Here is a 16,448-nt window from a genome sequence, read left to right on the forward strand (position 1 = left end):
CAGGGATTAAGAGTGGGTTTTGTAGGGAAGGGTTGGAAGGGAACTGAGTGTGGCTATCAAAGTGCGACATGAGGGATCCTGTGATGATGGAAGTGTTCCATATATAGACTGTTTGGCTGTCAGTATCCCAGTTGTGACATTGTACTATAATTCTGCAAGATGTTACCTTTGGTGGTGTCTTGGCAATTGAATGTAGGGTCTCTCTTTGTTCATTCTTACAACTGCATGTGAATCTACAATTATCTTGAGATGCAAGTGTTTTTTTAAAGTATCACACCTAATCTTCCCTCCCATCATTCTCCGTTTTTGCTTTCTTATTATGTAAGAATAGCACAGACCATGGTTTCTAGTGTGGGACTCCTTGGATTTGATTCTGTGTGTCAGCAGGGTGTCCTTTTCAGGTTTCTTCACATCTCTGTCCTCAGTTTTCTCATGTAGAAAATAGGGAGTAATCATTTTAATACTAATGATACTCCTCTCATAGGGTTCTTGGTAAGGATTAAGTAAATTGTAGTTTGTATGTAAATGACAAAGCCGGTCAAGATAGTTTTAATTAGGCTTTTGGTTATTCTATAGGTCCTGCTTCATGATGAAGATAATAACTTCCTGATGGTCCCCCAGCTCCCTGTCTCTTCCCTCTCAGCTTTCTTTACTGATTGGACCCCAACTCACACGAGCTCTGTCTTTGTACAGTCTTTCCTGCAGGCATCTCAGCCAGGCCCTGGGTTATGCACTGTTTCTCTGGGCCAGTTATTTCTCTTCCTTCGTCTCCAGGTGCAAACTGTTCTGAACACTAGTCTTGTCTATTCTGCACATACGCTTCCCAAATACAGCCTCCAATTTCTCCACTCCCCACCTTCCACCCCCCAACTACACTGGTGCTTAAAACCTTCAGAAAATTCTCATTGTTCTAAGGATAAAACCCCCAAATTCTTAACATGCCTGCAAAAGCATGCATGACTGGCAAAATTAGGATAGATTAGATTAGGATAGTTCTACATAGACCAAGTAAGTATTGTTGGTTGTGATACTTGTAACTGTATTACCTTTCATTTGTTTTGTTTTATTTGAACACATTTTAGACAACGTTTGTAGGCTTTTTGCATGTTCTGTCACTTAAACCTTAAGTTTTTCCCATAAATTAATAAGATTAGAATCCAGAATTAGAAACCGTGACACTTTTTTCAACATATTTATTAGTACAACTTAAACTTTAGACTTCACTACGCACACTTGCGGAAAAAAAAATTTTTTTCTGTTTCATTTTTGGTTTGCAGCTGGAACTATTGGACTTGTAGCTCTTTGATCCTTGTATTTAGTTTGCATAGAATGGACTGGTTGCTCAAGCAGAATTTTGTCCCAGATCTGCTTCAGGTCAATCCTCCCAGTCATTTGCCTATCAGTTCTATCATGATCAAAGGGCAACAGTGTCTGTTGAAACACTCATCTCCGGTTGGGCTCAACCCTCCTGAAGGAAGTAGGGTTTCTTGCCCAGCCTCTCCAAGCTTCTCCTTATTCCAGGGCTCTCTCTTGCCCTCAGTTGACTGTTAGATAGTATCTTTGCTTTAGTGAAGAGTAAATATTCAAGACTGTTTAAATCTTTTGTCATTGAGTTTTTACATTCCCCTCTCCCCCACCCTTTCAAACGTATTTCTTGTTTCTGAATTTCAGCCACAACACAAAAACAACATCTTGGTTAGACCCTCGGTGCCTGAACAAGCAGCAGAAGCCTCTGGAAGAGTGTGAAGATGATGGTAAGGGGCTAAGAAAGTCTGAGTTTAAGTGGGCTTGTTCCCACATGCAAATCTTATTTTTTGTTCTTTTGCTGTACTATGTGGCATGCGGGATCTTAACCAGATTGAACCTGTGCCCCTTGCAGTAGAAGTGCAGAATCTTAAGTGCCAGGGAAGTCCCACATGCGAAGTTTAAAGAGTTGTAGCAAGGTCAGCCAGGTTTCTAACAAAGAGTTTTTGAAAGGTAATCCAGTTTCTAGTAAGTGCATTATAGTCCAAAAGCAGGAGAGAAATCTGTAAAATTGTTTTAGAAGAACAGTTTGTTTAAACATGAAGACGTACTCAAGTCTCTATTAGAAACAGAACTGCAGCACAGTCAGGAAGGATTCAGATGTAGATGCAACCTAAACCCTTCAGGAACTTGGAGTAAACTCTAGAAAGTCTCTAGGAATTTGAAAACCAAAAATGCTCTGGTCACTTACCTAGTGAACCGTAATAATATATTGTGACAGTGTTAGAGAAAAAAAAATCAGAAACTTTTTTTGAAGTGTTCATGCTTCATAATTTGAGTATTTCTCCAGGTTTAGCATAAAGAAAGCAGATCTTATTATTTGGGAATCTCTGTGTGACTTAGAGTGTATCCTAAATATGAGAAAGTACATTCTTCCACAAAAGCGGCTGAGGTGTTACCCTTAGCACCACTCTTCCTGTTAATTTAAAGAAAAAAGGTTCAGCTGTCAATAAAGTCTAATTCAAGGCTTTGGAATTTCTACTTACTTTTGCAAAAGTAAAGAAAAAATTAAGGTTGAACAAATGTGTTCCCTTTTGATTTGTCCTAAGTTTACCAAAATTGCTTTTTGACATGGACAAATTAAAAGGGAAATGGCTTGCTTTACTACTCATTATTCATTCCTGGCCTTTGAATTAGTAGTATAATTATTGAATATACATTTTACTGTAAGTTAGTGAAACTTTATTAATTTATTCTATGGCGCAGAATTATTGTCTGTATAAACTTGATGTTTGTTTGAAAATATAAACCAGTAAAGTATGATCCTGTGAAAACTTTAAACTACAGGATGTATGTGTATTGTAAGATTGCATGAAATGAACATAGAATTGTGTGTTCATGTTTATGAGTGACTTCAAGTGGAAATACAAATCCTTCTGACTGAGGACACATAACTGAGAGTCTCGTTTTATTTTGATTGCTTAGTCATAAAGAAGAAAAGGCATGGGCAAAGGTACTATTTTGCATGCTTAAGGATAATGGGCTATCGTGATTATTCGCATATTCTATGTAATGTATGATATAGAAGTGACCAGTTTTCAAAGATAAGAACATAAAATACATCCAACCATAAAACTTCTTGGAACAAAATGTAATCTTCATTTGATGCCTGAGATTTTGAAACTGTTTTAGGCCCTCTTATTACCATAGATCTTCAGTTTCACTATCCATTATGATTATACTGGGAATGTATGAAAATGCCTGTTAATATAATTTGATCGATAATAGAAGACTCCAATAGCTTTTACTGAGAAAAATGGAGTGAAAGTGTTGATACAATTACTGAATTTTTTTTTTTAGCCATTCTAATAATTTTTAATTCTTAGAGTTCATGTCACTGGTGTGAACGTTATTCCCTTTGGAACAAGTATGTATTCATATCCAATGCAGTTCACTTAGTGATTTTCCCTTCACCATTAGAATTCATATGTTCTTTTTCTGGTAGAAACTATATGTATGTCCGTGTGCCTGTAAAACCACAAATGGTTTAAGTATATACAAGCAGATTCTACCACAGTGGCAAGTATCCATTCCCATATCTGCCTTTTCTCCTGCCAATTAGCACAAAACTGTCTTGTGTTGTTCATATCATGTCACAAAGAAGAATCACATTGTTCTGTTACAATACTGTCCCTGTGTTTCTTTCTGCTCTTTGTAGGTCATGTGCATGTTGAATGTAACAGTATAACATTATTGTAAAAAAATGTTCTGTTTTCTTTTTCCTGTCTCAAAAAAGCAGAAACTAATTTGAGATTTTGATATTCATTGTATAACTCTTATTGTGATTTCTGTGTTTTAGTCTTTCAGTTAGGTTTCTCCCTTGCTTGTGAGCTCTGGGCCAGTATTGTAATGTTTAATAATGCTGTTTGTCCTAAAGAGACTTTGGATTCATTTTGATTAAAACCCAACTAAATGATTCCCATCAACCCAAATCTGGTCTTCTAAAAGTATGCCCTGTCTCAGTGAATGGTAAATTCTTGCATACTTAAGAGTCTCTCTTGACCTTTTATTTTTCTTAACACCCATTTCTAATCCATGTGCTACCAGCTGAGTTCACCTTGCCTCCCAGATGTCTCTGGAATTCATTCTCCGTTTTCTTCACTATGTATATCATCCTAGTCAAGGTCATGCTCATCTTCCACCCACACTCTTGCCCACTCTCCTTCTTGCACTGTATTCAGAGCAGTCTGTTAAAATGTGTTTGCGTTATCACCACTGTCTCAAGCCCTGTTTAATATTGTAGCTCTCTGGTCTGTTCAGTGAATGCCAAGTTCAAAGCTTGCCTTTCCAAGTTCTCTGTGGTTCAGCCTCTAGGCTTGTCTGACTCTAGTTCCATCTCACATTCTGTCCATCACCCCCCAGTCCTCATCGAGTTCCTACTCTGTGATAGTTAGATGTGCAGTTCTCCCCTCTTAGAATGCTCTAACATTCCAAAAATAATTGTTGAATGTTTTTTGTATGTCAGGTGCATTCTGGGAATGTCAGTTGTATCATTGAACACAATAAACAAGAAGCCTCACTCTAGGCCGAGCTTAAATTCTAGCCATTTTTCGCTCTAAGTCTTTTCATTAAATTTTACATAATGTTCAGATGACAGCTCAGGGACTAGCAAATAGTAAATCTCATTAAAGAATTTTTAAGGAAATGAGTGAGTGCCCCCAAAGATATTTTAAATAATATCCTAATGGGCATTTTCATGAAAGATTTTATCTAAATAAGATTCCCTTCTTAGGGAACAGTGCCAGTGTCAACCTTATTACCTTATTGTTGGCAGTTGGTGACTAAAGTCAATAATCGATTCATTTGTTCATTCATCCATTTGAGAAATATTTGGTACCTGTTATATATCCAAAGCTCCAGCAGCCACTGAGCGCTGCAGTAGTGAAAGTAGACTTGATCCCTGTGTTTGTTTAGCTTATGGTGGAGGGGACAACCATAACTGTGTATGAAGTGATTTGTTGTATGATGTCCTATATTCTCTTCGCAGTCATAACAAAATGTTTTACTGACAGCAAGAGGTGGTCAGGAGTGAAAAGGATCTTGATTTGTTTTGCTTACTGAAATTACAGGGAACATTTTCATCCTAATATTTCTGAGCTGCTTGACTTAGAATTCTTATACAAAGTAAACTCTGCTTCCCAATCATCCTTTCAGGGCAGCCTTCAAGCCTCACCTCCCGATGTACATCATCCTGACATAGTTCATTTGTCTAACTCCTTTTGAAAGACGAAGTGTAGTTTATCTTAGAACCTGTGTTCTCAATTTGACCTCACCCTCCGTTTTTCAGGCAGCAGTATTACTTATAGGTTAAGTAATTTTTTAATTGTGAGTATAATTGCCTCGCAGATTAGAGGATCATAGAAGGATTAAAAGGACTAATATTGAAAGGTCTAGCAGCTTTGTTTGCTCAAAATAAGGTCTGTAGTAAGTGACTTCCTACATAAGAACACTGAAAACTGCAAAGGTGTTTGTCATCTTTTACAACCAATCAAACCTTATTTTGACACGCAAGGAAATGAGCCATATAATTATGTTGCCAATATCAGGTCTTCCCGTTTTGTGATTTACACTGAGGTCTCGTGTTGAGTAGCCAAGCCAATGAAATAAGTCACAATGCAGGTAAGGACAAAATCAAGTGATGTGTTTGCTGTTTTTCTTGAAGGGAGTTTCTTTCCTTGGTGCTGGTGTCTGAATTTTTCTTTCTTTTCTGTCTCATTCCTGCTATTCCTTTGGAGAAGAAGGGATCCATACGGAGGAGCTGGACAGTGAACTAGGTAAACTCTCCCAGCCTGCATGACTTGCTCTGGGTGCTTTGGTTTCCAATGACTTGCTTAATCCCTCTGTTTCTTTAGTTTGCACTTCTTCAATTACGATTTTCAATCCGGCTTAGTCACAAAAGGTCAGTCGTATACAACCCATGTGTCTGACTGAAGACATCACACCGAGTTGTAATAAATTGGGTCTGCAAAGAGAAAGTCTGAGGGAACTGGGACTAGAATGAGAGTTAGCAGATCAGTACTGTCGTAAATTAAGGATTAAGAAAAAACTGAGGGATAGATGTTTGCCATGTCCCCTGAACTTTCCGATAGTCTATCTCAGTCTCAATTCTTTATTTGATATGAGTGATTTTCTCCATGGGGAATACAGAAAAGCAAAACAAACGAAAATCTACCAGACTAATTGAAAGATCTCAGGGAGAGTAACAGCAGTACAACAATTCCACTGATAAACTGAATGGTTGCTAAGTCCTAGTATTGTATTGTTAGTCACAGGCTACTTGTTGACTTAGTAACTGTAGTGAACGGCTTGAAAACCAGATGCCAGGTTTCTGTGTTCTTTTCCTTGTAGTGTGTATGTCAGTAGAAATCAAGTCTTGATTACTCTGAGTTCTTGCAATTTGGGAATAATTTACATTAGCTGATAATGCCCAACTCTTTTATCTTTGCTGTTGACACATGTTGAATTATGTTCCCTGGTAAGCTAAATGTTTAATGTTCATCTTTGAACAGTATTCAGGTTAGTTTGCTTTCCATCTAATGCATCTATGAAATGATAGATGGGAAAGCACAAGTTTTGGCTAAATTGCACTTGAAAGTGTTGGCTGATTGAAAATTGACAATAATGTATTTTTAAAACAAGATTATTTAGCATCAATATGAATAGAACTGTCCTGAGGTTATTCAGTCAGACTAGCATTTTTAAGTTTTCCTTCAGAACTGATGATATAAATATTTAATACAGATTGTTGGCTTTTGTTCAGTTTGATTTGTTTTTATTATCTAAATAAAGATGATTTATCATGGTTGGCTCAAGACATAATAGAATCTTGCTCTATTTTTGTTAATGTTTGGAACATATCCTGTTGTTATTGGTGGGTATGTCAACAGTGGTCAATAACTGTTGAAAGATATATTTTTAAAGACATATAGTAAGTTGTCATTTGTGGTAGGAATGATTTGAGATTCAGCCTGTGTAATAGAACAATTTGAAACTCATTTTGTAAATTAAAAAATATATTAATCTAGTGATATTAATGATTGTTGAAAAAAACAGAACTAGGTTTTCCAGATGAAAAATGAGAGCCTCCATCCTTTGTGGAACCAATTTAAACTACTCTGTGTGTGGGCTCAGTCGTGTCTGACTCTTTGCACCTCCATGGACTGTAGCCCCTGGCCACCTGACTAATGAGTGTGAGTGCCCAACACCATGTGTAGCTGGCTGGGTGAGATAATTCCACTGTGCACAGGGGCACAGCCTTATTTGCTTCTATGGAAGCTTGAATGTTGAAATTTTTAGGGAAAAATCAATTGTCCTCTTTTTTGGTGTATGTGTAACATTGTGGAAACATTCCTGTGCTGTTAAAGACTCTGCCAAGTAAGTTTTACTGGCTGCATAGTATCCCTTTTCATGGTCAGAGCCACAGTTCCGGGAGATGGTTTGGTAAAGCAGAAGCTGTCTCTGGGGTCAAGGCACATTGCCTGGCTTCGTTTATGGGCTCTCCCAGTTACTGACTCTGTGACCTTGGGGAAGTCATTCACATTCTCTTAGCTTCCTATTCCTAACCTGTAAAGAGGAGCTCCCATGGGGCTTAAGAGAAGATTTAATGATATTGTATCTTAATATATATTTGTCCCTATGATCACATACTGTTTTGGCCAATTTTCTGATTTACTAACCAATTCTTCCCTGTTGGACATTGTGGTTCTTCCTTGTGATACTTTTTGTGTTTAATATGGGACAGGAGAGCAACATGTATGCTACAGAGTTGGCCCAAATGTGTCCTTGTGGGTAGAGATAGGACTCCCTGGTTTTTGTCTGTATGTGTCCTCTGTATAAAGAGTGGTGTACATACACACACACACTTTTTCTTGCATTAATTTCAGGTTCTTTTGACAAGCTCACTGCCCATTTTCTTAATAAGAGAATCCTAATTCCAGACAATAGCAACTGTCAAGGTTTTCATTGAAAAATATGATTCTGGATGTGACAAGGACACCCTCTCTATAATCTGCCTCTGAGAAGTAGGGGTGGTGGGCTTGGGTGTTGGACCCAGATCATTGGCTTACAGAGTTGTCATTTCTGAGCTCTGTTGTTTGTGCTGAATCGATAGCTCCATTATGCACTTTGGGTTTGCAGAATTTATCACATCTTCTGCAGTAAACTCCCCAGCATCAAAAAGCACTTGAAGAAGCTTCTTTCTGAATTACAGAGTATTCATGTGCTGCAGCCAATTAGGAGGCAGAGACAGGGAAATGAGGTCCCCTCCCAGCCAACACTGAATCACAGTTTAGAAATTTATCTGTTTGTGAACATGACTTTTAATCTGTGTGTTGACAAAACTCTGGGAACATTTGTCTGCTCCATATTTGCTTCCATGGTGATGATTAGTACAGCATGAATTTTTTAGTGGTAGGAACAGCAAGCTAACAGGCCATGTGGATCTGTCCTACTCCTTTTGGGCTTTCTTAAAATTGCCGTTAGCTAAGGTTACCTGCCAGGTGCTATGTAAAAGGTTTTCAAACTTTATTGAATCTACATTTGACCTTCGAGGTAAATCTAGGGGAAAGGCGTGATTTCAAGATGTTAGTAAGTAGCTGAACATGAGGCAGATAAAAAACAGTATCATACCTTAGATCTGGACAACCCCAAAAGGGTCTTTGCCACCTTCAGTCCCAGTGACATCTTGTCCAGACTGGTCTGAGGTCTGACAGTTGTTAGACATGAGGACATGGCTCTCTAAGTATCTTTAGAGTAAGAAAAAAAAAATTGATGTCATCATTTTCTTGGCTTTACTATTTTCTGCCATTTTCAACTTTTTAAAACCAAATGGCACACTGCAAGACAAGCATCCTCTGTTTTTAAATCGATGACCCATTTCTATTTTAAGCTTTCAGAAACGAATTCCTATTATTAAGTTAATCACCACATTGGAAGTGAGGGATCTATCTTTTCAATTTTAAATGAGTTTTATCTTGAAAAACTGGACTGTTTCTGGAGTTTGTTAATCTGTCCCAGAAGAGCAAATGTCCAGAAATACCAGTTGACCAACCTCGTGTCTCAACCCTAGTATATAAGTTGTCGAGTAGGTGACATGGCTAAGTCACAGGTGGCTTCTTTTCTTGAAGCCCTCTTGGACCTCCATCAGAGCACTCACTGTGCCATGTTTGAATTGTCTACCCAGATGGTGCCCTTGTAATTATCTTTGTGTCCTTGGTGTCTAGCACACCCTTAGGCAAGTAGTAGGCACTCAACAAATGTTTGACAAGTAATGGAATGAATCAAATTCTTAATTTTTTCCCTGTGTTAGCCAAAGATGATCAGGCCATATATATCTTTTTAAGTTTTGTTTTTTTTTTTTCCAATTGTGGACCTTTTTTTTTTTTTTTTTAAGTCTTTATTGAATTTGTTACCATATTGCTTCTCTTTTTTATGTTTGGGTTTTTTTGGCTGAGAGGCCTGTGGGATCTTAGCTCCCCAACCACCAGCGATAGAATTCAGACCCTCTGCATTGGGAGACAAAGTCTCAACCACTGGACTGCCAGGGAAGTCCCTAGGTCATATATTAAGGTTGCTGAATTTGAAAAGAAGTTTGGTTCATTAAATAAGATGCCGTCCCCTCATACCCAGTTACTCTTCTGCCCTGTGCCAGCACAAACATATGCCTGGGCATCAATTTGCATTTTTCTAATCTTCAGATTTCCCAGCTCTTTGGAAATATTTTTCCTGGTTCATTTTCATTTAAATGGTAATTTCCAGAATTGTAAGGGGAAACCATTTCCCAGGCATTTGATTTGCATCAGTTCACAAGACATTACGTATAAAAAAGCCAAGTTGTGTCAACATCTGCACATTGGACCTGCTTTGCATTTTAGTAGCTATGTCTCCCAGTATTCAAAGACTTCTTTAAAACCTGCTAAGTGTTTCCCGCACCCCCATGGAAAAGAGGGGGAGGGGAAAACATGTCTCTGTTTGCAAACAAATAACATGTGGAGCAAAACCCATAAAATTAATGTCTCTTGATGTGCAGCCAAATCTGAGCAAAATGTAAACTTTGAGTAATTAGCCTGTGTGTGTGTGTGTCTGTGTGTGTGTGTGTCTGTGGGTGTATGTATGTGCGTGCACTCAACTCAATTTTAGTGTAGAACCGTTTGTGTCTTATGGAAAACCTAAGCCCTCATGAAATGGTCACTGTTTTCAAATGGTGACCACAAAATCATGGATTTTTTTTTAAAAAGTCTTGTTTTTCAATCAAGTGTTTGTAATGTTCAATTCAAGTCAGTCTTAACATGTCCTTCTAGGAATAAAGGTCAGCTTTGGAGTTCAGTGTTTTATACCACCTTGCCTTAACTACACATAGAGCAGAGTGGCTTTGAAATTAAGTTGAGAATTGCCGCTCTGTCTGAATAATTGTTTAGTGACACAAAATACAACGCAGTTGCTCTTTCACCAAGTTACCTCGTGCAGGGGACTTTTGGAAATAGGCGCTTGTTATGACAGAACCCTCTGTTACCTCGTTAACGAAGTTGCAACCTTTGATATGAAACTTTATGAAGTGAAGTTCAGCAGAGCACAGATAAGTTTTCAGAAAGGCATGTATATTCCCCAGTGCCATTTTACCACCACATTTAAAGGAATGAAGTCTACCCAGTTACGTGGAGAGTTTTTGGAGAGCAGGACTGATGTTTCTGCTTTCATAGGCACAGCCTGGTGAAGATTTGGGTCTGTCCAAATATAGCCAGTTGAGTGATAGGTGTGTACAACTCAAGAAGAACTCAACTCCAGGTGGGCATTTTTATTTACTTTGTAGCATTTTGATCAGGAACAAGGAGAAAATTGGAGGCAAATTTTAATGTATTCTAGGGAGAGCAAAAATGGGACTTACATTGAAAATGAAAAGGAATGTTTATTTTCATCCATTTTTGCTTGTGTGGTAAGGCAGTCTAGCGATAGAATGAGAACACTGCAGATATTTAGGATGGGAACCAGGCATTCAAGGCAAAATTTAAATGTATTTTCATTAAAATCTAATTTAATAGTTGATCTAGAATGAAGGCACCTGAGACTGCATTATATTAAGTTTCATTTGCTTGTACAAAATATCAGTAAAGAATTGCTCTTTGTGTAGAAAAACACTGATAAAATAATGCTCACTCTTTTTTTATTATGAGGCACACTTTTAATTGGACTTCAGACAGTATTTTTATGACTCTTTTTTTTTTTTTTTTGGCCTAAATCAGTTGTTGAAAATCTCTAGGCTCTTCAGAAATATCTTCTTGCTCTGAATGTTCTTTTATTTTTCAGAACTGCCTGCTGGTTGGGAAAAGATTGAAGACCCTGTCTATGGTATCTACTATGTAGAGTAAGTGCCTATTAAAACACATTTTAGTTTGCATTCTTCTGTAATTATCTACATTTATGCTGAATAGAATTTGTCATTGTGATAAGGTAAAAACAAGTAATAATAGTAACATTATATTTTATAATGAAAAAATAGTTTAATGAATAAGAAAATATTCAGCAAATCTGATGATGATATATAGTAAAATCACTGAGGGCAACATGTCTTCTGTTTACTACGGTATTGCCAGAGCCAGACATAGTCCTGGTCTATGGCAGGTACTTAATAATGGGTATTATTTGAATGAATACAAAAAGCAATTATTCAATAGACCATTTGAGTATGAGTTGTTTATCTTCAGGAAGAGGATCAGTTTTGCCTATTGTTTTGCCCTGCTCAGATCTGAGATTCTCAGTGATTACTTATTTATTCATTTAAACTTTCTAAAAGTGTCAAAGAAATCTAAATAACGTATGCCACAATTAAGAAGGAAATTGAGAACTAGCCTAAGTGGCAAGACCATGTAAGCCTTTTTGCCTCTATCATACCTCTATCATATCATATCATGGCTCCTGTGTTCCTTTTCTGAGAATCTCAAATCCTCATAAACACCTCATTACCATGTACCTTATTCTAATTTTTAAAGTTATTTATTTTTGGCTGTGCTGGGTCTTTGTTATTGTGCAGGCTTTTCTCTAGTTGCAGCAAGTGGGAGCTACTTTCTAGTTGGAGTACTTGGGCTTCTCTTTAGGACATGTGGGATCAGTAGTTGCACCTCCAGGGCCCTAGAGCACAGGCTCAATAGTTGTGGTGCACAGGCTTAGTTGTTCTGTGGCATGTGGGATCTTCCTGGATCAGGGATTGAACCTGTGTCTCCTGCATTAGCAGGCAGTTCTTTACCACTGAGCCACCAGGAAGCCCTACCATGTACCTTATTCTAGTGATAGGCATAACTTGGTCCTTTTATCACAACTGTTTATTGGTAGGGTGATTCTCAAAGAAAATAAAAGAAACCTGAGTGAGTAAACATTGAAAAAATATTTTTTTTATCATTTCCTTGGAGAAAGATGAGTAATATATAATAAAAAGGTCCTTTGAAAGAATAACATGCCATGTAAATGTTCTGTCATTAAAAATCCTACCTGCCACAATGAAGACAGCTTAAAAAGTTTTCTATCCCTCATGCTGCTGGCAATGAAAAGTCATTCATATAATACCCTCATCATAAGGACCTATGATGCAACAGTGCCAGGCCATAAAATTCCCCGCATCTTATTGTAAAAAATTACGCGTTCAGTATAGCAAGTGTCCTTGGTCAATACTCACATTGCCACCTCTTTACCTAACAAAAAGATTGGGGATTGGGGACATTAGAAAGGCAAGCTTGAACGCCATTTATAGCAACGTAGATGCAACTAGAGATTATCATACCAGAATTAGGAAATAAACTAGTCCTACAATGGGAATTAAGGGTAATCAGTCTATTTATGCTGCTGGACAAGCCTGCCTTTAAAAATAAAGTGAAAGTTGCTCAGTCGTGTCCAACTCTTTGTGACCCCATGGACTATATAGTCCATGGAATTCTCCAGGCCAGAATACTGTAGTGGGTAGCCGTTCCCTTCTGCAGGGGATCTTCCCAACCCAGGGATCAAACCTAGGTCTCCCGCATTCCAGGTGGATTCTTTAGCAGCTGAGCCTCCAGGGAAGCTGTTAAAAAATAAAGCCTGGCTTGAAAACAGTATTTTGAGTTCTAAATAATCACAGAGTAGGAATATTTCTAAACTTCTTATGAAATATGATTTTGATGAAGTAAAAAAGATAAGAATATGTTTAGGTTTATATATATATGTGTTGATGTAATATGTGTATATATACATATACATATATTGTAATTGTTGTTTAGTTGCTCAGTTGTATCTGACTCTTGTGTCCACATGGACTGTAACCTGCCAGGCTCCTCTGTCCATGGGATTTCCCAGGTAAGAATAGTGGCATGGGTTGCCATCTCCTTCTTCAGGGGATCTTTCTGACCCAGAGATCAAGCCCAGGTCTCTTGCACTGGCGTACGAATTCTTTACTGCTGAGCCAACAGGGAAGCCTACATATATGTACACTGAATAAGAATGGCAAAAAAAAAATATGCTTTGGATTCATATATATGTTTGTACATGTATGTGTGTGTATTTTAATGTTTCCTTGGCCTTATTTGTCTTGAAGCCATCTGAAGTATCTGGGTCTTTGTCACTTTGAACACATCACATTTGCTTAGGTTAGCTGCATTTGGAATCTTTTCGCCTAGGGCTTATACTCTGAATCCTGACTCCATGCCTATTGATCAAAGTAATTGACAGATGTTGGTAGAGTCCTTCTTTTAACTTATCTTTGGGGGGCAGGTTGCTTATGGTTCCTTAAACTCTATTTTAGAAAGTTACACACAGTTTCTGGCACTACATGTTACAGACAACACCACATCTCCACTTTCAGCTCCATTTTAAAATAATTCTATAACTGACTTCTTGTTGAATTAAAGAAACGTTCTTTGTCACGTGATTCTTTAGACATTTGGGAGAGTCAGTGGTTACAGTCCTGGGACTTGAAAGCTGGCCATTCTGAGCTTGAAGCCTCCTTAGCTCTGTTTTGTTAGGTCAGCTGGTACTTAATTGCTCAGAAACTTATTTTCCTTATCCACAAAATAACAATAAAAATAGGACCTTCATCTTGGCATTTACTGAAGATTTTTAAAATAAATCACATGTAAAACTGGTTGTACAATACTTGGTACAGATAAGCAATCAGTATCTGGAAACCATTCATTTTTATTTTTATTGTAGCTTCCTAACTGTGTTTTTTGACACAAAATGCTCAACCACCTGCTTGCTCAGGTCCAATCAAGGGAACTTGGCCTGATTGGCATTTTGCTTGTGGGACAAAATGTTTCCTAACTGAGTGCAATCTGCTTTCTGCTCCAGCCACATCAACAGGAAGACACAATATGAGAACCCAGTTCTAGAAGCCAAACGCAAGAAGCAGCTGGAGCAGCAGCAGCAACAACAACAGCAACAGCAACCAGAAGGTTGGCTTTCCCTCTATCTGTGGGCCAGGAGCTCCAGGCAAAGCCTGGGCACTGACACCCCCGTGTGGTCAGAAGTGGCCGCGAGGATCATGTCCTGTGTGGTGCTGGGAACTCAATGTCCTGGAAGCGTGGGGAGTGATGCAGAGCCTTTGTTAGAGTCCACACCCTGAACCCAGACAGCTAAAGTGGGGGGCCCAGTTTAAAAGCACCGAGTCTCCACTCTGATTTAGAAAGGGGCTGTTGTTAGATTGGAGAACATTTCTGATGGTGACAGAATTTCCTTGTCCCTGGGAGCTTTTGCACAGCACCTGGTATCTAAATTCACCTCTACTAGCACTTTATGAGGATGTGCAGGGTATGGAACTAACTTTTAATTGTAGGCATGTAGGCATCAGAAAATGGTGGTAATTTTCAGTGCTCTTAAAAAATTAAAAGTTACTTCGTGCTTTTCACAAAAACATGAACAGTTCAGAAGTGGAGAACATTTACATCTCCCCTGCTGGTTTCCATCCTATTCTTAGCAATAAGCAATGTGCAGAAGTTTTCTGGGGATGTACAAATATGCAGATTTTAACAAACACCAGGTCATAATTTATGTATATGAATATGTTCTGTATTTACATACCTATTAGTTTTCTGGCCTGTTTTTCTCACTTAAATATATTTCTTGCACACTTTCAAGGCTGCTTAATATAGATTTACCTTGGGATTTTTAATGAGTGCATAATATTCCTTTTATGAATCTCTTTACTTCATTTAGCCCTCTGTTTATTAATAGGCGCTTAGATTTGTCTTCATTTTTCGTGGCAGTCTTTAAAAATGTTAGGTTTAGTGCTCCTTCAGTATAATATATGAATATAAGATTCAGTACTTATTATCATATTGAACTTAATAAATATAGACCATAGCATGGAAGTTGGCAAACTTTTTTTGTAAATGACCAGATAATAAACACTTTAGGCTTTGCTGTTCATATAGCATCTATTACAGCTATTCATCTCTTCCCTAATGGTATGAAATACATTATAGACTGTAAACAAATGTATGTGGCTGAAACACAGAACACTGAAATTTAAGTGTCATGTAATTTATGTGTCAACAAAATATTCTTCTTAATCATTAAGAAATGTGTAAAAACCTTTCTTGACTTGAAACCTTTATAAAAATAGGCACGGGAGCCAATTTGGCCTGTAAGCCATAGTTTGCCAACCACGGCCATAGACTGTATTTTAGAGAGTGTGTTTGTGTGTATCTGTGTGTGTGTGTGTATGTACATTGAGCTATTGAAAAGTTCTCCTTTCTACCTTAATCTTTTTTCTATTTAAAAATTTTTAAAAATATTTTTATAAATTTGGGGAATGAGAATGTACAATTGAAAAATGAGTGTAAAATTGACTATATATACACAATTGACTGTGTTAGCTTAGCTGGAAAGGTGAGTTTGGGGTAAATCTTAAGATTCATTTGCAGTGAGTTATTTCTTGGTCTTCAAAGTAAAGGAGACTACAGTTAGGACTCAGGGGTTTTAGTAATGGGTCCCCTTTGGTTGGAGAGATGATAGGGGACAGCACCTTACCAAACTCCTAAAACGTACCTTTACTGCGCTAGCCAAGCAGACTTCAGCAGCCCAGCCAAGTCTCAGATGAATTATGGAAGTTTCTGCCTTATTGGGCCTGCTTTAGTTGACTGTGTATCTTTTCTGATATTTTTTACTTGATCTCACTTTGAACTGTACAGCCAGAGAGAACTGGAGATTTTATTGGTTGTATTTTTATTGGTTTTATTTCTGTCCTCAGGGAGAAAGAGACATAAACACACACACACAGGGAGGGACCTTAACATGGAGTAGGTGTGCTAAGTAGTGTCTGACTCTTTGCCACCATATGGGCTGTAGCCTGCCAGGCTCCTCTGTCCATGGGGTTCTCTACACAAGAATACTGGAGCAGGTTGCCATGCCCTCCTCTAGGGGATCTTCCTGACCCAGGGATCGAACCCACATCTCTTAAAGTCTCC

At 38.0% G+C, this 16,448-nt stretch overlaps 1 protein-coding gene across 22 annotated transcripts in view; it reads left to right on the forward strand.

The window, feature by feature from the left end:
• MAGI1 (membrane associated guanylate kinase, WW and PDZ domain containing 1) overlaps positions 1-16,448 on the forward strand; it is a 635,735-nt gene that overhangs the window by 534,592 nt on the left and 84,695 nt on the right. For 11 of the 22 annotated variants that reach the window (XM_081528466.1, XM_081528467.1, XM_081528469.1 and 8 more), the window contains 4 exons: positions 1,672-1,754; positions 5,763-5,798; positions 11,326-11,383; positions 14,332-14,435. In XM_081528466.1, coding sequence (XP_081384592.1) covers positions 1,672-1,754; positions 5,763-5,798; positions 11,326-11,383; positions 14,332-14,435 — 281 coding nt within the window. Of the gene's footprint in view, positions 1-1,671; positions 1,755-5,759; positions 5,799-11,325; positions 11,384-14,331; positions 14,436-16,448 lie in introns of all 22 variants that reach the window. The other 11 variants (XM_081528470.1, XM_081528476.1, XM_081528478.1 and 8 more) reach the window with 2 other exon arrangements.

This window comes from Giraffa tippelskirchi, chromosome 9, assembly GCF_054371585.1.
Source record: "Giraffa tippelskirchi isolate mGirTip1 chromosome 9, T2T-mGirTip1v1.2.pri, whole genome shotgun sequence".
Lineage (NCBI taxonomy): Eukaryota > Metazoa > Chordata > Mammalia > Artiodactyla > Giraffidae > Giraffa > Giraffa tippelskirchi.